General features: G+C 40.5%; 1 protein-coding gene and 1 pseudogene across 5 annotated transcripts in view; both read left to right on the forward strand.

The window, feature by feature from the left end:
• LOC113904000 overlaps window positions 1-4666 on the forward strand; it is a 54845-nt pseudogene extending 50179 nt beyond the window's left edge.
• C14H8orf34 (chromosome 14 C8orf34 homolog) overlaps window positions 3618-27809 on the forward strand; it is a 366056-nt gene continuing 341864 nt past the window's right edge. For 3 of the 5 annotated variants that reach the window (XM_027561136.1, XM_027561138.1, XM_027561139.1), the window contains exon 1: window positions 3618-5144. In XM_027561136.1, coding sequence (XP_027416937.1) covers window positions 4818-5144 — 327 coding nt within the window. In that variant the 5' untranslated portion in view covers window positions 3618-4817. The remainder of the gene's footprint in view (window positions 5145-27809) is intronic. The other 2 variants (XM_027561134.1, XM_027561137.1) reach the window with 1 other exon arrangement.

The raw sequence follows: 27809 nt of genomic DNA on the forward strand, positions 1-27809 counted from the left end.
CCCCTGCTTTCAGCTGCCTTTGAACCACCAACTAAGAGCAAACAAGAAAACACTCTCTACATTTTTCTGAGGTGATATTAAAGACAGGATCAAATTCAAGGGAGACCTAAATGATCCTTCACACATACTAACACAGATATGGGTCCTTAGGCTAATTAAAAACCTAACAGTATGTTGAAATCAGTCTTTATAACTGAAAGTATACGGGACTATGTGAATTGATAGTATTTTGATGCATTAGCATCAAAATATACCCAGGCATCTTTGGAATTGTTTCCCGAAATGTGTTTTTTGAAAGTTTCCATCTATGGAATATCCCATTATGTAATAGTTTCATGTGGTTTAAGCCGTAATTATCAGTCATTTTCTAACAATTCTGACTTTGAAATCAAAGGACATTTGGAAAGTTCCTCATTCAGGACTATATTCATGTCTCCAGGTCTCTGCTTTATCTCTTCCAGAATCTCTTTCATTTCAGTCTCTGATGCTGCCTCTCCACTTAATTACTCAAAAATTAAAATCCTGCATGATACACTGAGTTCTTTGGAAAAACAGTTGTCTGAGTTTGTTTTAAAGTGGCAAGGTGAGCAAGATACAGAAAGGGGGCAAGTATGCTTCAGGCTAGCAGCCTAAATTCAATGTACTGGTATTGGTATAGAACTTCTCTGTCTTCTTATTTCAATATTTAATTAATTTCAGGGGATTACATTGTTTATACTTCCTAATTAGGCCTACTAGCCTTCACCATTGTTCTCTTGTCTCTAATCAGAAATCATTTGTTTCGGGAGCTATGCAGAGTGGAGTTAGACGAGGGCTTTTAGAACATTCTATACACTGGATTCTGTATATTTGTAAATTATGCTGATAAGCACTTTTGTAGCACAATGAGGTCAAGACAGTCTCATCGAAAATGGCCTTTCCCTGCTGTACTCAAGCCAAAAAAAGGGAAAAGATCATAAAGGTACTATGTTATGTTTGCAAAAGAAATTCAATGCAGGACAGTGGTTACTTTTGACAGTGGTTACTTTCAGCCAATCTTAAAGTGACTAAATGAAATAAATTCTCAAAATATACAGAATTTAATTAAAGATATATTTATGAAAAACATATTGTATGAAAATATACAATGTTACATGCTATAAAGCACAGAGAAATATTAAGATACAGTTCATGATTTTAAAGAGTTTGTAATTTAAAAGAGAGACTAAAGATACACATGCAATTAATTAAATAGAAGAAGACAGAATATAAATGCCCTTTGTCAGAAGCACAGTTTAGCCTAAAAGAACATAGCTGGACTGAATTTATCTACTAAAATTTAATTCATTCATTTAACTGCTATTTATTGAGTGCCTACTATGTGCCAGGTCTGGAGATATAGCCCTTGCTACCAAGGGATGCTGATCTTTGGAAATGAAATTCTTGACTAATTTTCAGGATACAGGGTAAAAAATGGAAGTAGCTTTAGCTTTGGAGTTTGAAAATACCGAATCAAAACCTGGCCCTATCAATTATTCATTGGGTGACTTAAGCAAATTATAATCCTTTTAGCTTTACTGCAGAAATTAGAGGGTCATCTTTGACTCCCTCTTCTAATTTCATCCTAAATAAAGGTAATCAACAAATCAGTCTTTCAATGTTCCTTGAATGTTTTCCATCTTCCCCATGCTTTTATCCCTGGTCCAAAGGCTTGCCCTCATGATTTGTTTATGGATTCCATACCTTAAATTAGGTTTGGATTAGTTTTGTTTACAGATTCTAAATTAGTTTTGCTCTTCCCATATCATTCTTCTTCAATCTATCATGCATGTTGTAACCAAAGCAGTCTTTTTAAAACTTTTCCCCGAGTATAATAGTCCTGTCTTCAAAACTCTTCAGTCTTGTCTCATCACCCAGGAAATGCAAGCCTGTATTTCTTAGGAAGTAAGTTTAGTGAGCTGAACTCTGCTTACATTTTTAACCACACATGCCAATCTTCCTCCATATCCACCCTATGTTTCTCTACCTACCAGCGTGCTTTATGCCTGTGTGCCTTTGCTCATGCAATTGTTTTTTGTTTTTGTTTTCTTGGCTCTACCACACGTGGGATCTTAGTTCCCCAGGGATTGAACTGGTACCCTGTCCCCTGCATTGGGAGTGTGGAGTCGCAACCACAGCAATTTTTTTTTTAATGCCAAAGTTTGAAATTTCATCCTCATTCTCACTTCACCAATCCTATCTAGAAAACTTTAAAATTTTATTGTTCCTTTGACACTTTACTCAAATGCAATCTTCTTTACAGAGCATTCCTTGATGATGTGGGCACAGGTAATTTTTTCATTCTTTAGTACTCATACAGCATATTGTATGTATCTATGTTTTATGCATTATATATACATAAATACATTTTTATGTATAACGCATATGTTGGCACAATACATTATAATGTCATTATCCTTGTATATACCAATTGTCTCAAAAAGACTGAACAACTGAGAAAAAGACAAAACCTATCACCTTTGAATTCTCACTTCTAATGTAATGTCTGCCAAGGAGAGGTTGTGCAATGAATATTTATTTTAGTAATGAAGTTTGGGGATAAGTGGAAAGAACCAAGTGCCTTGTGGAAGAGATGGTATTTAAGGCCTTGAAAAACTTCTGAAATATTTCATGAATTAAAAAAATATAATTTGGGGATGTCTAGTGTTTAAATATACATATACACATAAATACTATATATATCTTCATCATCTTCCCTTTACTGCTTAAGTATTTTGCCAGAAAAACTGTCTTTTCCATTCAAGGCCCTGGATGCAGTACTCTGAGCATGGTGAAGACTTATTAAGTAGGTTAATAGTCTGATTTAAAGAAGCATTTTCCTCATGTCTCTTTAAAAAAGGTACCATTCTGATTCTCCGGTACTATGTGGTGTTGAAAATGCCTGACTTTTTAGCTGAGTCATAGATGTCTGTATACTATACCTAATCCCGAATAAAATGCTGATATTCACTCTATATATTTAATTTCTCCTGAACATGCTAAAAAATACGTAAGTAAGTAGGCCTTTGATCGTCAGTGGAGAATATGTGATAACCCTGGCACCTCACTGCTATTCAGTTTAGCTCTCCTGGGCAGATCACCTGAGTCTGGCTGTAAAAGTATTAACTTGGGCATCTTTCCAATGCAAATCATGTCTATTTCAGGTTATCAATGATGGTTATGCTCTTAGTTATTCTGGCAGGTTTCTTATCTGAATTTTGAAATAGAATTAACAATACTTTCTGAGATATTCCATTCCTTACTAGTGCATGTTTCTACTTAAGGAGTTCCTTTAAAATACAGATAAGGGACTTTCCTGGTGCTCCAGGGGTTAAGACTTCTCCTTCCAATGCAGAGGGTGTGGGTTTGATCCCTGGTTGGGGAACTAAGACCACACATGCCTGGAATCCAAAAAGCAAAAACATAAAATAGAAGCAATATTGTAACAGGTTCAATAAAGACTTTAAAAATGGTCCATATAGAAACAATCTTAAAAAATTAATTAATACAAAAATTTTAAAATGTACAGATGAAAAACCACTGACACCAATAAGGATATTATGAATAACAGAAACCCAGAACATCGTGGCTGGCAAAAGACAAGGAAATCTATACTCTTGCAGTCTACTTTAGGATAACTATTCCCTTCATTTTAAACCACGTTTTCTGAAATAAATCTTATTATTTTGGCAGCACATCATGGTTAGGAGACAGAGAAGTCGGCTTTGGAGGCTTCGTTGAGTTTTCTTTTTTCCACAAGAAAGAGAACTTATGAAGGAACCTACGCTGCCTGGAGATCTTCCCTTAGAAACCCCTGCATAATAAAGTTATTGGCTAAATTTGAGGAGCTCAGCAAAGGAGCTCAGTATTCTTGCTTGAAAAGTCCCATGGACAGAGGAACCTGGCCGACTACAGTCCAAAAGGTCGCAAAGAGTCAGACACCACTGAGCGACTGAGCACATAGGCACACACACAGGAAGCATCTAGAGGAAACATCGTTGAGTGCAATCCTATAGTATTGGAGATGCAGCTATAGATATATAGCCATAATTATATGTGGGTGGTAATGCAGAGAGGATTAGGAAGGCAAACTGGAAGGAGGGCTAGCTTGCTTTCATCGCTTTCCTCCTGTCAAAACCTGAAGGTTTGCTCCCAACCTTTGGGTGTCTGTACTTTGGGAGTTTTCAGCGGGATTCTCAGCCCATCGACCTGCTCTAAGCTAAGCCAGACGGCCTGATGGACGGCTACTTCATGTTCGTGGTACACTCTCACACCCACGCTCCTTCTCACAACTCTATCCACCTTGGACCCTGAGCTGGTGGAGGTGCGAGGACAGGCTCGGAAGGAGCGGTGGGGACGACCCCTCTCCGAATGCCTTTGCAGCTGCCAAAGAGTAGCCAACAAGCGCCAGATTTACGTGCACTTTGAAAGAAGCATCTCCACCATTGGCTTTCCGAGCGGCGCTGTCGCTAGGGAGCGGCGGGCAGGGCGAGCCGAGACCCGGGAGCAGCCCGAGCGGGTGTTCCCGTCACTTGGGCCAGAGCGCCGCCGCGGGCGGGCGCGGACACGCAAGCACACGCGCGCTCCCCGCGGGTTCGAGCCCCGCAGCCCAGGTCCGCCCGAGGGTGCCCCCGGGCGCGTGCTTTAAGCAGAGCCGCGCCTCCCAGCTTGCCGCCCGCCCCCTGATTCCCGCCGCCGCCGCCCGGAGGAGAAAGGAAGCGGGAGCCTCCGCTCCAGGTTCCCCGGCGCGGGCGCTGCGGAGAGCTGCGGGCTTGGGGAGGAGGAGGAGAACGCGGTGAATGAGTGCCCGCCTCGCTTCCGAGTTGTGTGAGTTGGCGGCGCCGCGCCCCAGCTTCCGGCTCTCGGCGCCCCACGCGCTCGCTGCTCCCGCGGCTGCAGCCCACGCCCGCGCCCGGAGCCCCAGCTCACCGCTCCGGGGGAGCCGAGGCTCCCGAGCTCCCGGCCCGGCCCCGGTCCAGCGGAAAGCAGGGGTGTCCCCCGGCACAGGCGCACGGCCGCACTCTCTCCCGCTATCTCCGTGGCCCTTCGGTCTCTCCATGGCCTCGCATCAGCAATCCCGGATCCAGGCTTACCTGGAGAAGAACAGGATCGGTCCGCTGTTTGAGGTGAGGCGCTGGGGTGCGGGCGGTCCCGTTTGTCTTAGGAAGAAGGGGTGCAAAACACCCCGGAGGGAAGTACGGGGAGAGAAGGGAGACACCGGAGGGGCGCCCCCGTGGCCCCGGTTCTCTGGCATTCGCTCTGCCCGGGCCAGGTGTCCTGGAACGCGGCCGCGCGGTCACCTCTTCGGTTACCTGGGCGCGGACAGGTGAACTCTGGGAGGGCCGGCCTGACCCAGGCAGGGATAGTTTGAGGTGTCCGACTGTCCTGTACCGCTCACCACATGCACAGGGGCCCTGACAGGCTGAGACGGATGGATGCACACACTCAGTCTTACACACGCTCACTTTTTTCCTGGAATTCACACTGTCTTGCGCGTTGCTTTCTTTTTTTTCCTCTTCCAAATGTGGGCAGTAGTAGAACCCGAAAAAGGTGGAGGAGGTGCTTAGCAGTGGGATGGAATAGGGTTAACCGGGAGAAAACTGAATTGATAGGGAGTAGGTTTCAGCAGGTGCGGGCGTGTTGAATGAAATTGTCCAGCTGAGGCGCTGACATTGGTCTCTGGATGGAAAAAAAAAAAAAAAAAAAAGCCCTTTGCATTGCAGCCCCTACCTGTGCTGGAGTGGGGGCTGGGGGAGAAAAGGGGGCGGAGAAAGGTTCGGGAAAAGCACACGCATATTTATGGGAAGGAGACGTGGGACTCTGAGCTGTTTTTTTCTCGCCATCAGAGAACTGATGACAAAATACTGTAGGAGAAAAGAAGAGCGGGAGAACAGGAGAGAATGACTGAAAGCCGAAAGGGGCAGAGCGTCCCGCCGGTGGCCAGGGCTCTGGGCAGCTGCAGAGACCGGCGGGGAGGGGGTCCCCACGGCCCCCGTCCTCTCTGGTTCAGCCGGCCAGTTGGGCACCGACCTACTGTGAGAGGATGTGGGGAGGGGGTCGAAATTCCCCACTCCCCACAATAAACCCCAAAACATTGTGGTCATTTTTGAATTTTACATGACCGCGGTGTTTTAAGACTGAAACGCGGCAAGAGGAAGAGCTAAGCGGAGGATGGAGCACCTTCGCCAGGACAGATGAAAGGAGAATGACAACTGCAGGAAAAACAAGAATGCAAATTAATGTCCCATCACAAAAAGGGAGCAGACAAGGGTGTGATCAGAACGGGTTTCACATTCCCAAGATTTTCAGGATCTCTTATTTTTCTGACCAACTTTTAAGTTAACGATGTACTGTCTTGAGATATGCAACCATTATTTCAACCCAAACTCATTGTTGTAGAGTATTCATAAAGTCCTACAGTATATGTATTGATTCTTGTTTTTGCCAAAAGTGTGAACAAAGGTCCACAAAAGCAGAGTATTAATAGGGTATTAACAGAATTGCTGGAGCTACTTGAATTCCTTTCTTTGACTTTAAAGATTAGAGACTATATACAATTTTGTGTATATATATATTAAATTATGTATATACATATACTAAATATACCTACATATATTTAAAGGAGAAACATAATAACCCTCTGTGGCACAGTTGATTACATCAAAAGAAACATAAATGCATTTGGAGTGTTCTCTAGAATATAAAGTATAGTTTTTAATAGATGCTGTTGGTGTTTGTTAACTTTTAAAATTCCCCAGATTCTCTCCAAGTGATAACAATAGAGTTTGGAATATATGTAAACGTACTACATAATTAGGAAATAGATCCAACTTGGTTTTTATTAAATGTTCACATGTTCAGGCACTGACTGGCTAGTTCCACTGATAAATTGTAAGTGATGGTAAAACTGTGTCATGAAGTGTTAGACCTCCTTACTAAAAAACAAACAAGGACAGAGTTATACACTTTGTATTTTATTGATTTGGGAGAGTAACATATTACATATACTCCTCTATTAGCTTGGATTACAGTTTGAGTAGTTAATTTTTTAAGGTTGATGTGCACTGTAAGTGATTAAAGGGAGAAAATGGGTAAGTTCTCTTCTATTTGAAGAAGAGTTCCTTATGCAACAGTTTTGTTTTTTTTTTTTTAATCATGAGAGAGCTTAGTTTTTGAGAGTAGAATTACATATACTTTACAAAATTGGAAAATCTCCTCATACTAGAAAATTAGTGAAACTAGTGTAAAATGGACATACTGATCTATCATTCTCCTCAAAGCTCTCAGGACTTCAGTTAATGGTGCTCATAAAAACTGCTTCAAGAGATCAGAACAGGAGCTGAGGCATCTGAATTTAGTAGAAAGTAGCACAAAGGACTGTAACATATTTAATTCTTGGGTCACATTGTAAGAAACAATGATATAAGCTAAAATCTCCATTTACCAATCACAAATTGAAATCATTAGGTGATGCCAGTTTTTATTATCTGTGCTTTGTTGTGATGTGTGTGTGTGTGTGTGTGTGTGTGTGTTGAGACACTGGAGTTGGTGACATAAGCTTACTTTAGTTTTGAAAATATACAGAACCAGACAGTACCTTCCCTTTACAGATCTTGTTGGGACTGTTTTAAGAAAACACATTGGAGTGAGACACTTTAAAAACAGCACATGAATCTTACTTAAAACAATAGCAAGGGTAACATATACTGGTTGTGAGAACACTTGTATCTTTTTTTTAACCTGTACAGGTTATTTACTTAGTTAATTTCTCACTTAGTTTACTTATTTCTAACATTTTGTCACTGAAAATTATTGGTTGGGATGGTGCTCAGGGCAGTCACATATCTTGATTCAAGCATGGTCACACTCACTCTTGTGTGTGTGGGTCATCCTCACACTGACACACACAAGTGTGGGAAATCCTACACCATATAAAATCACTTGTATGTGGAATCCAAAAACAAAAAAAAATGATACAGATAAACTTATTTACAAAACAGAAACAGATCCACAGATGTAGAAAACAAATGCATGGTTACCAAAGGGGGAAAGGGGGAGGGAGGGATTAATTAGGACTTTGCAATCAACAGATACACACCACTGTATATAAAAGAAATAACAAGCAATATAGCACAGAGAACTCTACTCAATATCTTGTAACAATCCATAATGGAAAAGAATTTGAAAAAGATTATATATTCATATATATATATATGTACACACATAGTCATATATATATGAATCACTTTGCTGTGTACCTGTGTACATTGTAATCAACTGTACTTCAGTTTAAGAAAACAGTGGTAACAAGGCCACCCCTGTAATAAAATCCATGCCAAGAGACATCATAATGAAATTTCTAGAGAAAAAAGAAGAGATTAAAATCCTGAAAGCAGCCAGAGAAATGCAACACTATCCCTATAGAGGAAAAAACAATTAGAATGACACCAGATTTGTCATCATACCCACGGAGGTCAGGAGGCAATGGAACAGTATTTTTCAAGTGCTGAAAAAATATAAAAAGAATCTAGAATTCTATAGAGAAAATATCCTTCAGAAATAAAAGGGAAACCAAGAGAATCTGTCACCAACAGTCCTTCCTGAAAAGTACGGCTAAAGGAATTTCTCTAAACAGAAAGGCAATGATAAAAGAAGAAGGAAGTTTAGAACATCAGGCAAGAGAAAGAACATGGAGAGAGCAAAAACACAAATGAGTACAGATAATACAAAAATGAGTACAGGTAATACATTTTCCTTCTCCTCTTGAATTTACTAAATTATGTATGATTGAAGTTCTAATTATGACATTGCCAAATGTGGTTGTAAATGTATATAGAAGAAATACTTAAGAAAATTGTATTATTAATATAATCAGGGAAGAGAAAAGGGGTACAAAGGAGGTAAGGTTTCCGTTCCTCACTTGAGCTGGTAAAATGACAACACCTGTTGATTAATTCTGCATGTATGGTATAATATGTAGTATGTACATGCGTGCTCAGTTTCTTAGTTGTGTCTGACTCTTTGTGACCCCATGGACTGTAGCCCACCAGGCTCCTCTGTCCATGGAGATTATCCATGCAAGCTCAGTTTCTTAGTTGTCTCTGACTCTTTGTGACCCCATGGACTGTAGCCCACCAGGCTCCTCTGTCCATGGAGATTATCCATGCAAGATAATGGGAGTGGGTTGCCAATTCCTCCTCCAGGGGATCTTCCCAACCCAGGGATTGAACCCGAGCCCCTTGCGTCTCCCATATTGACAGGCAGATTCTTTATGTAACACTGTGCCACCTGGGAAGCCTCAGTTCAGTTCAGTTCAGTCACTCAGTCATGTCCAACTCTTTGCAACCCCAATAACTGCAGCACGCCAGGCCTCCCTGTCCATCACCAACTCCTGGAGCCTACCCAAACTCCATTGAGTCGGTGATGCCACCCAACCATCTCATCCTCTGTCACCCCTTCTCCTCCTGCCCTCAATCTTTCCCAGCATCAGGGTCTTTTCAGATGAGTCAGCTCTTCACATCAGGTGGCCAGAGTATTGGAGTTTCAGCTTCAAAATCAGTCCTTCCAATGAAAACCCAGGACTGATCTCCTTTAGGATGGACTGGTTGGATCTCCTTGCAGTCCAAGGGACTCTCAAGAGTCTTCTCCAACACCACAGTTCAAAGCATCAATTCTTCGGTGCTCAGCTTTCTTTATAGTCCAACTCTCACATCCATACATGACCACTGGAAAAACCATAACCTTAACTAGACGGGCCTTTGTTGGCAAAGTAATGTCTCTGCTTTTGAATATGCTATCTAGGTTGGTCATAACTTTCCTTCCAAGGAGTAACTGTCTTTTAATTCCATGGCTGCAATCACCATCTGCAGTGATTTTGGAGCCAGAAAATAAAGTCAGCCACTGTTACCACTGTTTCCCCATCTAATTGCCATGAAATGATGGGACCAGATGCTATGATCTTAGTTTTCTGAATGTTGAACTTTAAGCCAACTTTTTCACTCTCCTCTTTCACTTTCATCAAGAGGCTCTTAAGATCTTCTTCACTTTCTGCCATAAGGGTGGTGTCACCTGCATATCTGAGGTTACTGATATTTCTCCCGGCAATCTTGATTCCAGCTTGTGCTTCCTCCAGCCCAGCGTTTCTCATGATGTACTCTGCATATAAGTTAAATAAGCAACTAAATAACCAACTAAATAACTAAATAAGCAACCCTAAATAAGCAGGGTGACAATATACAGCCTTGACGAACTCCTTTTCCTATTTGGAACCAGTCTGTTGTTTCATGTCCAGTTCTAACTCTTGCTTCCTGACCTGCATACAGATTTCTCAAGAGGCAGGTCAGGTGGTCTGGTATTCCCATCTCTTTCAGAATTTTCCCCAGTTTATTGTGATCCACACAGTCAAAGGCTTTGGCATAGTCAATAAAGCAGAAATAGATGTTTTTTCTGGAACTCTCTTGCTTTTTCCATGATCCAGCAGATGTTGGCAATTTGATCTCTGGTTCCTCTGCCTTTTCTAAAGCCAGGTTGAACATGTGGAAGTTCATGGTTTTGTATTGCTGAAGCCTGGCTTGGAGAATTTTGAGCATTACTTTACTAGCATGTGAGATGAGTGCAGTTGTGCGGTAGTTTGAGCATTCTTTGGCATTGCCTTTCTTTGGGAAAAACCGACCTTTTCCAGTCCTGTGGCCACTGCTGAGTTTTCCAAATTTGCTGGCATATTGAGTGCAGCACTTTCACAGCATCATCTTTTAGGAGTTGAAATACTAGGGCAAGTAAAAAATCTATACAATAAGATGCCCTCAAAAAATATAGGTAAATAAAAAAGAAATTTTTAAAAATGTGAAAATAACCCATAGGAACAGGAAAATGGAGGGAAAAAAGAGAGAACAGACAGAAAAACAAAAAAACAGGGCAGGCTTTAGTCCTAATATGTCAATAATTGAATGCAAATGGTCTAAATATACCAGTTAAAAGATAGATTGTCAGAATGGATTAAAAACACGATCCAACTAAATGCTATCTCTAAGAAACTCATTTCAAATATAAAGATATAAGCAGGATACAAGTAAAAGGGTGGAAAAAATATGCAGACATCCAGAGAAAGCAGGCGTGGCTATGTTAATGTCAGATAAAGTAGACTTTGGAGAATAGAAAATTACCAGAGACAGGAATTGTCATTGCATAATAATAGAAGGGTTAACCCACCAAGAGAAAGAGCAATCCTGAGTGTGTATGTACTGAGCAGCAGAGTTACAAAATGTATGAAGCAGAAACTGATAGAACAAAAAAGAAAAACAAATCTGTAATTATAGTTCAAGATTTCAAAACCCCTCTCTTGACAATTGAAAGAGCAACTTGACAGGAAATCAGAAATGCTACAGGAGAAAGCAACAGCACATCACACAACAGGATCTAGTTGACATTTGTAGACTGCTCTATGCAACAGCAGCAGAAAACGCATTCTTTTCAAGTTGCTTGGAATGCATATAGAGACAGACCATTCCCTGAACCAGAAAACAACCCTCAATTGAAATCATACAAATGTTTTCTCCATCACAGTGGGATAAAACTAGAAGTCAGTAACAGAAAGAAAAGAGGAAAATTCCCCCAACACTGGGAAGCTGTACATCACACTTCTACCTAATCTACTGGTCAAAGAAGAAATCACAAGGAAATAAAAATACATCAAACCATGAAATGGAAGATATGTTAAAATTTGTGAGATGCAGCTCAAGCGGGGTGGAGAGGGAATTTTATAACACTAAAATGCATATGATAAAAAAGTGGATGATGGCAGACCTAAAGAGGACTGCCCTTTCTATGCCATTCCTCTGTCCACTCCTAATAGTAGAGGACAGTCTATCCAATGAGAGAGAGGGCCCTTCTTCTGCAGTGAAGGATATGTGAACATCAGTAAGGTGATAACAATAAGTATTTGCTCATATATCATGTCTTGTATCTAGAAGTAGATCTTAAGTTCCTGAAGGTGGGAAACAAGTGCCTCCTGCTTTATTGTGTATCTACTTTAGTGTCTAGTGGAGCCCAGACTATAAATCAGGTGCTCAGCCGATGTTAAACAAAATTTTATTCAGTTTGTTTAATTGAATTAAACAAAACATTGAGTTGTGTATATTTTTCCTTTCTATGGAGTAAAAACATTGAAGGTAGAACCAGCTAGCAAATACCATCTTGATGTATATTCCTTTAAGACCTAGAGCAAAATATCCCACATCCCATTAATTAACCTTTATGTACAGTGAATAACATAATTATGTACTTAATTACCTAATTCACTTTCAGCCATATTTTCCACTTCTTAATATCTGCTTCCTACAGAGGGCCTGATAAATTAATTCACACAGCTCTACAAGGCTTAGTGCATAACTCCTCCCTCTCTCAAGTGCATTTGCGTTTAACATGGAGGAAGATACATGACAAAGTTATGTTGTTGTTCAGTCTCTCAGTTGTATCTGACTCTTTGCGACCCCATGAATTGTAGCATGCCATGCTTTCCCTGTCCTTCACCATCTCCTGGAGTTTGCTCAAACTCATGTCCATTGAGTCAGTGATGCTGACTTTGGCCATCAGGTGGCCAAAGTATCGGAGCTTCTGCTTCAGCATCAGTCCTTTGAATGAATTTTCAGGGTTGATTTCCTTTAGGATTGACTAGTTTGATCTCCTTCCTGTCCAAGGGACTCTCAAGAGTCGTCTTGTCCAGTACCACCATTCAAAAGTATCAATTCTTCGGCACTCAGCCTTCTTTATGGTCCAGCTCTCACACCAGTACATGACTACTGGAAAAACCACAGCTTTGACGATATGGACCTTTGTTGGCAAAGTGACATCTCTGTTTTTAATATGCTGTATGGGTTTGTCATAGCTTTTCTTCAAGGGAGCGAGCGTCCTTTAATTTTGTGACTGCAGTCACTGTCTACAGTGATTTTAGAGTCCAAGAAAATAAAGTCTGACACTGTTTCCACTTTTTCTTCCTATATTTGCTGTGAAGTTATGGGACTGGATCCATGGTCTTGGTTTTTTGAATGCTGAGTTTTAAGCCAGCTTTTTCACTCTCCACTCCTACCTTCATCAAGAGGCTCTTTAGTTCCTCTTTGCTTTCTGCCATTAGAGTGGTACCAACTGCATTTCTGAGGTTGTTGATAATTCTCATGGCAATTTTGTTTCTAGCTTGTGATTCATCTAGCCTGGCATTTTTCATGATGTACTCTGCATATAAGTTAAATAAGCAGGGTGACAATATACAGCAAGAATACTGGAGTGGTTTGCCATCCCATGCTCCAGTGGATCATGTTTTGTCAGAACTCTCCACTATCACCCGTCTGTCTTGAGTGGCCCTGCAAGACATGTCTCGTAGCTTCATTGAGTTATGCAAGCCCCTTCACCATGACAAGGCTGTGATCCATGAAGGGGGTGCGTAGTAGGTATTCTACTAAATAGTTGTCAGTACATTTATGAATGAAGACAATCAGGACCAACCTGTCACATCTCAAAATTATGGTTTGTGTATGAGTTATATTTTGTAGTAGGAATCTGGAAATGTTCTCAGCAGTTTATGGGAGATTTCACTGTCTTGAAAATTCATCACAAGTTTGTCTTTTCAAAAGCTATTAAATTCTTCAGTGCATCATGTTTGGAACTTCATTTCCACTCATTTGGTACTTATTGGATGCTGTATCACATACTGAGAAGTATAAATTTATATAAAAGGTTTCCTGTCCTCAAAAACTCCTGTATATTTATTAATAGAAAAGACTGACACACTCGGGACACTCTGAACCATTCTGTTCTGATAATTTTGCAGAAGCACACCTTGATTGTCTTGGTGCTTGGTCCACTTCATGCTCGTCAATATATTCCATCATTATACTATAAGAAGTAAAAAATTCATATTTAAAATTCACATTTAGAGATTAGTTTTCAAGACATTTAGCCTTGAAATCAAGTATGTAAATTGAATAAGGTAAAGGGCAGATTGTTAATAGAATAGCTTCTGTTGTTATTATTTTTGTTCCTGAAAGTTCTTAGCAACAGAAAGACATCTAAACATGAATTAGTATCAGTGTCTAAATCATCTGATAGTTGGATAGTGCTCTATGTGAAATACATTGATAGTTTTAGATTGTAAGTTGTTCCTTTAACATAAAAAGATCAGTTTCTTTTTGAAGTGTAACCTGCAGCATACAGGAGTGTATTCCTTCACTGTTTGAACATATTGATCTAAATTCATAGTGATCAAGATGTATTGAATTGAGAATGCATTTGATTTGCCTATACATTGAAATAACGTTTCTATTTGTATGGAGTGAACTCCATTGTATAAGACATTGAAGGTGCATGTTTCTGAGACATTAATTCACTACTCTTGTACCCCCAAGAATTCTCTCCATAGGATCTAGTGTTGTTTTGGTTATTTCACCTTTTCCCAATACATTTTTTATTTCCCAAATATAATAACCATCTTAACATTGTATAAAATTATATAATTTAAATAGCTGCTGCTGCTGCTGCTAAGTCACTTCAGTCGTGTCCGACTCTGCGCGACCCCATAGATGGCAGCCCACCAGGCTCCCCGGTCCCTGGGATTCTCAAGGCAAGAACATCGGAGTGGGTTGCTATTTCCTTCTCCAATGCATGAGAGTGAAAAATGAAAGTGAAGTCGCTCAGTCGTGTCCGACTCTTAGCGACCCCATGGAAAACAGAGCATTATTCTATTCTGACCGGAAATATTTCTGGAAACATTCCCTAGTATCTTTCCTCTTAGTGATATAACAATGATATGAAAAACAACACTGTTAAAATATGCAGATGGAGATTTCTTCGGTAGTCCAGTGGCTAAGACTCCACACTTGCAATGCAAAAGGCCTGGGTTCTACCCTGGGCAGGGAATTGAGTCCCATGTAAACCTGGGAGTTTACATGCTGCAACTAAAAAGTCCATATGCCACAACTGAGACCCTGGACAGCGAAGTGAATAAATAAATACTAAAATATATATGCATATATATATCTGTATGTTGTTGTTGTTCAGTTGTGAAGTCATGTTCGCTTCTTTGTGATCCCGTGGACTGCAGCATGCCAGGCTTACCTGTCCTTCACTGTCTCCCAGAGATTGCTCAAATTCATGTCCATTGAGTCGGTGATGCTGTCTAACCATCTCGTCTGCTGCACAGGTGACAAATACTCTGCTTTCTGGAAGCTCACAAAAAGTCTTAGCTTTTGCAGAATTATTTTCAGTCTAACTCTTGCTTAACATTAAGTTAAGATATTGAGGTCTGTGTACACTTAGCTACATCTCATTGCTATGATCTAGAGATTGTCAGGAATCCAAGACAGAGATCAGAGTTGCTTGGTTTGTAAATAGTTCAGTTTTGAGAAATAATATTTAGAGAAGAATTCCTGAAGTGCATTATGTTCTCAAGTTATTAAAAGTGTATTTTAGTATACAGTTAGTTGAGCAGTGATTTGGATACCCAGTCTGTATAAAGTTGCCCCATGGAAGAATTACTTTTGCTGAGCTGAACTATGGAGTGATTTCAGAAACTGCTACTGAGAGTCATTTTTCAAATTAGACCATGAAAATGCATATTTTGTCTACTATGGGATGTGTGGAGTGGCATGCTCATAACATTAGGCAGCATCTTTTGTAAGAGCTACTGCACATTTTAATAATGTCAAAAATAGTATATAAATATTCTGAATTGTGTACCTATAAGTATTCCTCCCTCCTTTTTTTTTTTTATTTTTTTGCATAGATTTCTGGAAAACTCATAGCCTAATGATAGTCAGAATGTAGGCTATTATCATGACAACTCATACACTCATTCTTTTTCCCATATTGTCATCATTTGTTTTACTTTATCTTTTCCCTCCCACTTTTTGTTAATGCCATTTTATCATAAGTTCTGCTTCTTTGGAGAGTGCCTTCAATTCTTTCTGAAATAAGGCTGAATACAAGTTTGATATAAATGATAAAGTGACCCACCCATAATCTGAATAAATTAGGTGCACTACAGGATACATTTGAATGATGCTTCCTACTGATACACACTCTTACTGACTTTCTTTTTGGAAATATTTCTTTGGCTTCTTCTGGATTGTTTAGGGAGAATTTATTTGCAGGATGATGTCTCCTGGGATGAGTCTATTGAGGAGCAGAGATGAAGCTTCCTAGAAGGCAAGATCTGAGACTCAGGGTCTTTGTTTGATCTGTTTTCTGTGCTTGAAAGTTTCCCCCTCATCTCCTGTGCTGGCTTCTCTTCCATTCAGAAGTTTAAATATCTCATCAAAGAGGCTCTCACAGATGACCTTTTTTTTTCTTTTTTGGCCATACTGCTTGGCTGGTGGGTTCTTAGTCCCTTGGCACTAAAAGTGCAGAGTCCTAGCCACTGGACTACTAGGGATTTCCCATGGACCACTCAATCTAACAGCTTCCCAGTTAGTCTCCATCATGCAACACTATTTTATTTCCATACTCATCAATCTCTGGCATTTTTTTCTTATTCATTTGTTCAATACTTGACTCTCCCTTATAAATATATTCTCCACGAGGAAAGGGACTTGGTCTCCCTTGTTCTGAGTTATCCCAGTGATGCACGGTAGCCCATTTCTTGCAGCTGGCTTTCATTCTTATTCCTCTTACCAAACATTTTAAAAAAAGTTAAATAAACCTCTCCCCAGGTAGGATATTTTAGAGCCATTAAAAATGTAGAAGAAATGAATTTGAGATTACATTTGCAATGTTTTTATAACTGTATTTGACCTACAAAAAGAATGGAAATAATAATGGTTTATAGTTTTTATATAAGGTACCAAGTTGATAGGCACTTTTCGCTCCCACAAACCATCCAATTTTTCAAGCTCTCTGTATTACTGCACTGTTCCTTATTTCTTTTAGTATGAAGTTCTTTAATATCATTTCGTCTTCTAGAGGCCCTTACTGAGGCCCATGTGAGTACTGTATTTGCATGTTAATGGTACTTTTCTTGCCAATTAGATCCTTCATGGAGAGTTTTGGCAGAGGTTGGGAGGAAAACACTAATAGAGTTGATGAAATCAGAAATGATGATATTGAGAGGATGGGAGCAGGTAGGGTGAAAATGAGGACCAGGTGAGTAGAAATAGTGCCAGGTGAGGAGGTGGAAAGGAGTGAGCCAAACATTTTCAGAAACAACCCTTGAATCATGCTGTACCCACTCCCTCAATTTCTCTTTTAAGCACTTTATTAACACAGAACTGTGGATTTTACTTGCTAACTGGCTTCACAAAACTCTTTATTTCAAGCTGTGCACCAGATCCTTGTCAGAATACTCAGGAATCAATTGCCCTAAGCATGAAGAGGCTTTAAAACTGAGATGGCCTCAAGAAGGTGACCAAAAGCTTTGTAGAGGAAATACACTGCATTTCATTTGGACATGAAAGGCCAGACTGGTCTTCCCTGGTGGCTCAGATGGTAAAAAATCTGCCCTCAATGCAGGAGACCCGGGTCTGGATCAGGAAGATCCCCTGGAGAAGGGAATGGCAACCCACACCAGTATTCTTGCCTAAGAAATCCCATGGACAGAAGAGCCTGGTGTGCTACAGTCCGCAGGGTTGCAAACAGTCGGACATGACTGAGCGTCTGAAATTAACTTAGTTACTTATAAGGCCAGACTGAAATCTGTAACATCAATGGGTTGATACATGGCCCACCCTACAGATATTTTTGAGTGGGTACTATTTGAAAGACTTTCTATGTAGAACATCTTTTAGGTGCCTTAAACTCGAAGTGACAAAAAAGGAGCCAGAACATCACAAGAAGTCCTATTCTCCTTGCGTCTATGTTTCAGTGGTGGTTTAAGAATTATTCCCAAGACCCAGATATCTTTCTCTCCTCCCTTTCCTTCAACAAATATATCCAGTGAATTATCAAATCCTTTCAGTTAGGTCTTGTGAAAAGACTCTTGTGTAAAACACTTCCCTTTCTCTTTGAATCATCGCCAACATAATCCTGGCACCTGCACAAGTCCATCATATTGCCCTGTCCTGATCCATTCTACATGTGGCTAACACTGACCACCCAAACAGTGATATTTACCGTGTATTTCTCTACTAAAAAATAAATATATGGGCTCTCTGATGGTCAGCAGTAAAGAATCTACAATGGAAGAGATGAAGGTTTGATCCATGAGTCAGGAAGGTATCCTGGAAAAGGAAATTTCAACCCACTCCAGTATTCTTGCCTGGAGAGTCCCATGGAGAGAGAAGCCTGGTGGGCCGCAGTCCATGGGGGTTGCAAAGAGTCAGACGCAACTTAGTGACTAAACAGCAACAACAAAATACACTGTTCTGCACTCACTATGGTCGTGCCTCTTAAACAAGAGCAGGCGTTCATTATGACAGATGCCTATAACCATGAGCAAAATGTAAGGTTCATGTAAATTTTCAGAGTATTCAAACTTTAGAGAACTTTCAAGCTTGCATCGTGTCATGTTTGGCACTGCATCCAGATGATAAAATCACAGGGCTGGGCCTCTGAAGATGCAAAGAATTTGAAACACTGAATTATGGGATAAATTCCAAACCAGGGTGGCATTCAGAGTCCTTCAGCGTCTACTTAATCATGGTTTTCATTGTCCCTTCAGTGGTAGCCAGGCTAGTTTGTCCGGTTGCCCCAATACATGTAATACCAAGTCTTTGTTTGACATTCTTTCTACATGGAATATTTTCCCTTTCTTCTATAATGTCATAGACTAGGTTCCTTGGGAAGCATACTCTGAAGTGGAGATTTGCAAGCAGAGGTTTAACTGTGGGATGCTTATGGGAGCAGCAGCTTGAAGGGAGTGAGGGAAGTGAATTTGAGTAGAGGAGGAAGTAAGAGAAAAGTCGGGCTTTCCGGGCAGCTCAAATGGTAAAGAATCTGTCTGCAATGCAGGAGATCTGGGTTCAATCCCTGGGTAGGGAAGATCCCCTGGAGAGGGGCATGGCAACCCACTCCAGTATTCTTGCCTGGAAAATTCCATGGACAGAGGATCCTGGTGGGCTACAGTCCATGGGGTTGCAAAGGGTCGGACACAACTGAGTGACTAAGACACACAGAGGAAGAATATACTCCAAGGCAGTGACAACAGAGTCCTCAGCTGAGCACGTAGGGAAGATTACCTCAGGAGTCCTGGAACTAGAAGACCCTTCAAGGTTGCTCCAATAAAAGCCGAAGGGTCAGCCCTTTGTATTCCAGTCATTAGAAGCAGGCTTCCAACAGAGAGAGAATGTGACCTTGGATGAGGCAGCTGCCTCCTGTGCAAGGACAGTTCTGAGCAAGGCCCCAGGTGAGAGCCTTTCAGAGTCAACACTCCTGGCAGCTGGCAGAATGAGCTTTTGTTTTTGCAGGAAGGATCTGGACACATATCCCAATGTCTACTGCAGCAAGTCTGCTACATACAAATGAGTTCTGTTTTGCTTTAAGTCCAGCAAAGTTGGCCTAAGTACCCAACTAGTGCAATTGACTATATAGTACTTTACTGTAATAGGTTTATAATACTTTTAACACAAATGATACATAAAATAAACACAAAAATAAAGCATTTTTAATCTTACAGTACGTGCCAAGTGCTTCATTCGTGTCTGACTCTTTGAGACCCTGTGGACTGTAGCTCACCAGGCTCCTCTGTCCATGGGGATTCTCCAGACAAGAATATTGGAGTGTATTGCCATGCCAGACTCCAGTCTCCTCCATTGGCAGGTGGGTTCTTTCACTAGCACCACCTGGGAAGCTCCAGTCTTACAGTACAGTACCTTGAAAAGTACAGTAGTATAATATAACAGCTGGCAGACAAGCGCTGGCATCTTGTGACCAGGCAAGAAGAGTTGCTGACTGGAGAAGAGAGAGGAGCTGGGACATGGTAGACCTGAGCGATCCAGAAGTAGGAGACGGAGGGCAGGCTGCAATTTCACTCACACCTGACTTTGATGGAACACACGTTTGCACCTTTGAAAGTTTGCGACTTGAAGGTCTGAGTGTAGGGAATTTAGTGTACCTTCCCTTTTCAACATGTGCTGCTCACCAGGATATAGTTAAGCTAAGCCTCTTTCATTAAATATGTTTGTACTCTCCTAACTTCTCTAGATTTTCCATTTCTGTGAACTCCTTTTGCATTTAGGGGCCAAGCCACTCATTTTTGTGGTTAACCACGTTGTTACTTCGCTACTTTTTGGGTTATGATTTGTCTTTCTAAACATATTGTTGGCTTTTTCCTCTAATTTTTTTCCCCAGAGTATCTAACTTGTAGTATAGGCATCGTAGAAGTTAATTGAATGCTTGTTGAATGAATAAATGTGTAAAAACTGCATGGTCTTCAGAAACAGAAAGTAGTCTTTACTTTATATACAAAGCAGGCAAAACATTTGACTCTTTCAAAGCTTCACAATGAAAAATATGAGAAGACCTCAAAGAAGGTTTAAAAGAAGATCTACAGAGATAAAAGGAATTAAAATCAGTGTAATCAGCTGTGTGAGTCAACTGATCCCCTTATTTGTGTGTGTGACAGACTGATTTGGATTTTCTGTTGTTTGTAACAGAAGAGTCCTAGGTTATCCTTGTAGGTACAAATATTGTAATTGGTGTAAAGTTAAAACATGTCTGTTTATATGACTCCATTCAATCTATGCGAGCTTGAGGAAGATGAGGCAGAAATAAAGGGCATTGTTGTTTGTTGAATTGATTGCCTTCTGTCTCTCATGGGGGCTTCCCTGGTGGCTCAGATGGTAGAGAATCTGCCTGCCAGTGCAGGAGACTGGAGTTCTATCACTGGGTTGGGACGATGCCCTAGTGAAGGGGATGGCTACCCACCCCAGCATTCTTCCTGGAGAATCCCACGGACAGAGAATCCTGGCAGGCTACAGTCCACGGGGTTGCAAAGAGTCAGACACGACTAAGTGACTAAGTACGCTCCCAAAGGGTTTACATCTGAGTTTCTTAAATGGAGGATGTTTTTTTCTTTTTTCTCACAATGTCTCATGTTGACTAAATAATGAAGATTATTCATTAAAACCATAGCATATGTACTATGGTTTAATTCTCAACTTGAAATTTTCTTCATTAACCCTGAGATTTTATCATTGAATATCCAGTGGAGTCCACACTTGCTTTTCATTAATGTAGAACAAATGCATCAGTGAGCTACAGATAGATAAATTAATCATTCTTACTCGATGCTGGTCCAGTGAAGATGCTAGCAAATCTATATTGATTAGTTTGCTTTCTTCTGTATTTCAGTATATATTTGAAAGTGCAATTTGGGAAAATTGTTGAGCTTGGTGAAGTCCTGACACAGAGGGTTTCAGGTCTGATCTGTTCTGAGAAAGAAGCACGAGGAGGTGTTACCACTGCTCATTTTCTGAGATTGGACTAGAAAGTGGATTTCATTATGATGAAGGAAGGTTTTAATTTTTATTTTAAATGCGCATCTAGAAACATGCCAAATTCCCATGGACGGAGGAGCCTGGTAGGCTGCAGTCCATGGGGTCTCTAAGAGTCGGACACGACTGAGTGACTTCACTTTCTCGTTTCACTTTCATGCAGTGGAGAAGGAAATGGCAGCCCACTCCAGTGTTCTTGCCTGGAGAATCCCAGGGTTGGGGGAGCCTGGTGGGCTGCTGTCTATGGGGTCGCACAGAGTCGGACACGACTGAAGCGACTTAGCAGTAGCCTGAAATTATTTTGAATTTTCCTTTGTAGACAGTGTATTGTTTGTGAAAATGATAGTGTCATTTGTTTCTTTCTAGTCATTTTAAGTTTTCTCTTTTTCTCAGTCTTCATATGATGGCTGTTATTAGTGAAACAAAGAAGAATGGCCATTTTTTTCTTTTCAGTCTCAATAGTTTTTGGTTTTTGTCTTTTTTTTTTTTTCTACTGTGTCTTATTCTCTTGACTAAGATCTCTAATACAGTGTTGAATAGAAGTTGTAATACTTTATGTTTTTTGACTGTGTCCTGATTTAAGGAAAAAAAGGCTCTGGGAAAGACTAGAGATCTCTTCAAGAAAATTAGAGATACTAAGGGAACATTTCATGCAAAGATGGGCACAATAAAGGACAGAAATGGTATGGACCTAACAGAAGCAGAAGATACTAAGAAGAGGCTGCAAGAATACGCAGAAGAACTATACAAAAAAGATCTTCATGATCCAGATAACCATGTGATGGTGTGATCACTCACCTAGAGCCAGACATCCTGGAATGTGAAGTCAAGTGGGCCTTAGGAAGCATCACTACAAACAAAGCTAGTGGAAGTGATGGAATTCCAGTTGAACTATTTCAAATCCTAAAAGATGATACTGTGAAAGAGCTACACTCAAAATGCCAGCAAATTTGGAAAACTCAGCAGTGGCCACAGGACTGGAAAAGGTCCGTTTTCATTCCAATCCCAAAGGAAAGCAATGCCAAAGAATATTGAGACTACCACACAATTGTACTCATCTCACATGCTAGCAAAGGAATGCTCAAAATTCTCCAAGCCATGCTTTAACAGTACATGAACCATGAATTTCCAGATGTTCAAGCTGGATTTAGAAAAGGCAGAGAGACCAGAGATCAAATTGCCAGCAAACACTGGATCTTTGAAAAAGCCAAGAAAGTTCCAGAAAAACACCTACTTCTGCTTTATTGATTATGCCAAAGCCTTTGACTGTGTGGATCACAACAAACTGTGGAAAATTCTTAAAGAGATGGGAATACCAGACCACCTTACCCTCCTCCTGAGAAATCTGTATGCAGATCAAGAAGCAGGTTAGAACCAGACATGGAACAAAGGACTGGTTCCAAATTGGGAAAGGAATACGTCAAGGCTGTATATTGTCACCCTGCTTATTTAACTTATATGCAGAGTATATCATGCAAAATGCTGGGCTGGACGAAGCACAAGGTGAAATCAAGATTGCCAGGAGAAATATCAATAATCTTAGATACACAGATGACACCACCCTATGGCAGAAAGCGAAGAACTGAAGAGACTCTTGATGAAAGTGAAAGAGGAGAGTGAAAAAGTTGGTTTAAAAGTCAACATTCAAAAAACAAAGATCATGGCATCTGGTCCCATCACTTCATGGCAAATAGATGGGGAAAAAAGTGGAAACAGTGACAGACTTTATTTTCTTAGGCTCCAAAATCACTGCAGATGGTGACTGCAGCCATGAAATTAAAAGACACTTGCTCCTTGGAAGAAACGCTATGACCAACCTAGACAGCATATTAAGAAGCAGAAACTTCGTTTTCCCAACAAAGGTCTGTCTAGTCAAAGCTATGGTTTTTCTAGTAGTCCTGTATGGATGTGAGAGTTGGACTATAAAGAAAGTTGAGTGCTGAAGAACTGATGATTTTGAACTGTAGTGTTGGAGGAGACTCTTGAGGATCCCTTGGACAGGAAGGAGATCAAGCCAGTCAGTCCTAAAAGAAATCACTCCTGAATATTCGTTGGAAGGACTGATGCTGAAGCTGAAACTCCAATATTTTGGCTTCCTGATGTGAAGAACTGCCTCATTGGAAAAGACCCTGATGCTGGGAAAGATTGAAGGTGGGAGGAGAAGGGGATGACGAAGGATGAGATGGTTGGATGGCATCACCGACTTGATGGATGTAAGTTTGAGCAAGCTACAGGAGTTGATGATGGACAAGGAAGCCTGGCATGGTGTATTCCATGGGGTCACAAAGAGTTGGACACAACTGAGAGACTGAACTGAATGGATTTAAGAAGAATGATCACTGCAACATTAGTAGATTTTTTTTTTTTAAACCTTTAACGACTGAGCGACTTCACTCACTCACTCACTTAATGAAGTTAGAGGTGTTTTGTTTTCTTAATAGATTGCTAGGATTTTTAAATTAAAAGTTATATTTAAAAGTCAGTTCAGTTCAGTTATATTTAAAAGTCTTTCTTTGTTTATATTGAAATTAGCATATGATTTTTCTCCTTTAGTCTATTAATGGGGAGAATTGTATTACTAGATTTTATAATGTTAAACCAACTTTGCATTTCTGGGAGAAAATGATTCTGATCAAAAGACATAATCTGTTTTTTCTATTGCTGAATTTAAGTTGCTAATATCTTGCTTAACATTTTTTCCTTTCACTTTTAGAAGTTTTGAGCTTAATTTCTGTTCTTTGCTGTTATCTCAGAGATAATAGGATGCATGTTTATCTTAACATTGGAAATTGAGCAGTATCATTACCTTCTTCCTGAATAATGCAAGAACTTCCTGAATAATGCTTTGCCTCTAGCCACCACTTTCCTCATCTTGTATACTGTTTGTTGTTCATTATTTCAAATTCTTTTCTTTTTCTTTCTATTCTTCTTCTTCTTTTTTTAATTTGCTTCAGACTCAAAAGATATAGGTACCAAATACCTTAAGTTTTTGTACACATTTAAAGATGTTCTTTTACATACCTCTCCCTCGACATCTTTGAAACCAATATTTCACTTCTGTTCTGAGCTATGCTGTTATCCACTGTCCATAACTCAGTGGTGCCTGACTTCTGGCAATGGATCAGTTAAGTGGAAAAGTAAATATTATGAAAGTTTGGTAGTCCTTCTGCCTGCCTTTCTAGGATACTTCTGAGTGGACATATAATGCCTACTGATTTTATGCCACTATATCATGCAGGACTAGGTCTAAATCAGTCTCAGGGGTTTTTGTTTTGTTTAGTGAAGGGCTGTCCATGAAGACGTATATATAAATTGAGGGAAAGCAGGAATGTAGCCTGAGTGTGTGCTGGAAGAATCTGGGCTACCTGCACATGTAACTTGCTTGTGCCTTCTGGATTGCTGTTGTGCACATTCAGTCTTCTTGTCTGGGGACTTCCCTTGAGGGAGGTGAAGTGGTTAAGACTCCGCTTTTCAATGCAGGGAATGCAGGTTCGAATCCCTGGTTAGGAACCTAAGAATCCCATATACCTTGTGTACAAAAAATCAGAACAGAAACAACAGAGGCAATGCTGTAACAAATTCAATAAAGACTTAAAAGAAAATGCTATGGTTTGTGACGAGTCAGAGAATACCCAGTTCATGATAGGCAGCTTAAGTCTTATGGCCAATTCATGTCCCAGAGTCAGGTGTTCTTCCAGGATCCAGTAAAAAACCAGGAGGTGTATCTCAAAAGGAAACTGGTTACCTGGAGAAGCAGACAGGGCTTTACTAAGAATGCCTAGGAATCTGTGCTGTGATTCTCCTATGCAGGCTTGTCAGCAACTCAAAGCAGCATCTCACCAGGCACAGGCAAGCATTTTCGGGTCTACCAGAGTCTGAGGATTGAGTGCTGGAGCCGCTTGCACTGAAGCTGGACCTGCTGTGGGTCTGATCCTGCTCTGGACTCCAGTCACAAAGGGCATCTTGGGAGTTCTTTGGTGGTCCAGTGGTTAAAAAAACTTTGCTTTCCAATGCAAGGGATGCAGGTTCAGTCCCTACTCAGGGAGCTAAAATCTCACATGCCTGGTGGCCAAAAAACAAAAATATAAAACAGAAGCAATCCTGTAACAAATTCAATAAAGATTTTAAAAAGGGTCCACATCAAACATATCTTTAAAAAATTTAGAGGCATCTAATGGATTGTTCAGTATGCTGTGGTATATAATGCCTCCTTCCCAGGTGGCTCAGTGGTAAAGAATTCGCCTGCCAACACAGGAGATGCAGGTTTGATCCCAGGGCTGAGAAGATTCCCTGGAGAGGGAAATGGCAACCCACTGTGGCATACTTGCCTGGGAAATCCTATGAACAGAGGAGTTTGGCGGGCTATAGTGCATGGGGTTGCAAAAAATTGGACACTACAGGGCTCACACGCACATACCAAAGTCCAAAGAGGGCATGCCCGTCTGTCCTGTTAGCTGGGGGGGGTGCAGCATCTTTGGAGAGAATATCCTGAGGGATGAAGGATTCCTCAAGAGACTTCCTGCTTTTGGTGTAACTTTAACAGGAAGCCAGCTGACAAAAGAAGTGAAATTTTCAGAGTCCCAGCTTCTATGTTATTGAACAGAATGTAGACATATGGATTTGTTAAGAAATAATAACTTCATAATTGGCATAAAGATGTTGCCTCTTGGCTTGGTGGGGGGGTGGGGTTGATACTATGGAAGGAGGAAAAGAGAGGAGTTGAAACAACCCAGCACTCTTGATTCATAGGAATTCTCTTCAAAGAGTTTTTCTCCCTAGCTTGATCTTACATTGGCTGTTGTACTAATGGAGGTTGAATCAGTTCGACCCTTAACAAGTCCTACACAGATGTAGGTATCGCTTCATTTCGTATTAGTGTTCTCCAAATAAACAGAATACACACGTACATATGTGAGTGCTAAGTCGCTTCAGTGGTGTCTGACTCTGTGACCCCATGGACTGTAGCCCACTAAGAATACCAGAGTGGGTTGCCATTTCCTCCTCCAGAGGATTTTCCTGACTCAGTGATGGAACTCACATCTCTTATGGCTCCTGCATAGGTAGGTGAGTTCTTTACCACTAATGCCACCTGGGCAGCCTGTGTACATACATGCACACATAAATAGGATACTTATTATAGGAATGGACTCACGTGACTATGGAGGCCAAGAAAGTCCCATGGTCTACTGTGCTGTGTGGAAGCTGGAGATGCAGGGCAATCAAGGGTGTGATTCATTCTGAGTCCAAAGACTTGAGAACCAGAGGAATGTCAGTATTCAAAGATTGGTGAAGTTGGATGTCCCAGCTCTAGCAGAGAAACTTTCCCCTCATTCTGCCTTTTTTTTTCTGTTCAGACCTTCAAGGGATTGGATGATGTCCATCCACCTTGGTGAGGACAGTCTTTTTTACTCAGTCTACTAATTCAAATACTAATCTCCTATGGAGACACCCTCACAGACACACTCTGAAACAATGTCATATACCAGCTACCTGGGCATCCCTCAGCCCAGTCACGCTGACACATAAAAGTAGCCATCAGAGTTTTTAGTAGGGCTTCCCAGGCTGTGTTAGTGGTAAAGAACCAGCCTGCCAGTGCAGTGGATATAAAAGACTTGGGTTTGATTCCTGGGTTGAGAAGATCCCCTGGAGGAGGGCATGGCAACTCATTCAAGTATTCTTGCCTGGAGAATCCCATGGACAAAGGATCGTGGCAGGCTGTAGTCCATGGGGCCACAAAAGTCAGACACAACTGAAGCTACTTAGGACAGCACAGCAGAGCACAATATTACAAGGTTTCCTTCTCATCCACTGTTCTCAGCTTTAATGTTTTAGCCAAAATTTCTCAGACAGATGGGACTGTCTGTTCTACATCCTATTACTCTGGTTAATTTAATAATGGACTTTATTTCCTTTTCTTAAGTCACAGAATATTTTATTTATAGCAGCACATGGGCAACATTTACAGTATATTTTCTCTATATATTTATTTTAGAGTAAATATATATTTTGGAGTTTATTATCCAATCAGTAATCTTGGTATATCATATAGTTAAATAAATATGGCATTGTTATTATTAGCAGAGACGTTGTTATTATTAGCAAAACCAAAATTATGTTCTTTCTTAAATAATGATTATACTTTAGATATAATTATACTTTTCAATGTGATGCTTATATTAGAAATATATGTCTCTTCTGGTATGTTGTATATAAATTTATAGCAAATACTGAATGGGAACTCTTATTCCTTAATACTCAGCTTCTCTTCTCATAAAATCTAATTAAAAATAAAAGTTTTTCCCCATTTCTGACTCTGGCACAGCAGCTGTGAATCTATTTTATTATTCATATTAGACAGGATTTATTGTAGTTCAAAAC

Source organism: Bos indicus x Bos taurus, chromosome 14, assembly GCF_003369695.1.
Source record: "Bos indicus x Bos taurus breed Angus x Brahman F1 hybrid chromosome 14, Bos_hybrid_MaternalHap_v2.0, whole genome shotgun sequence".
In the NCBI taxonomy this organism is placed as follows: Eukaryota; Metazoa; Chordata; class Mammalia; order Artiodactyla; family Bovidae; genus Bos; species Bos indicus x Bos taurus.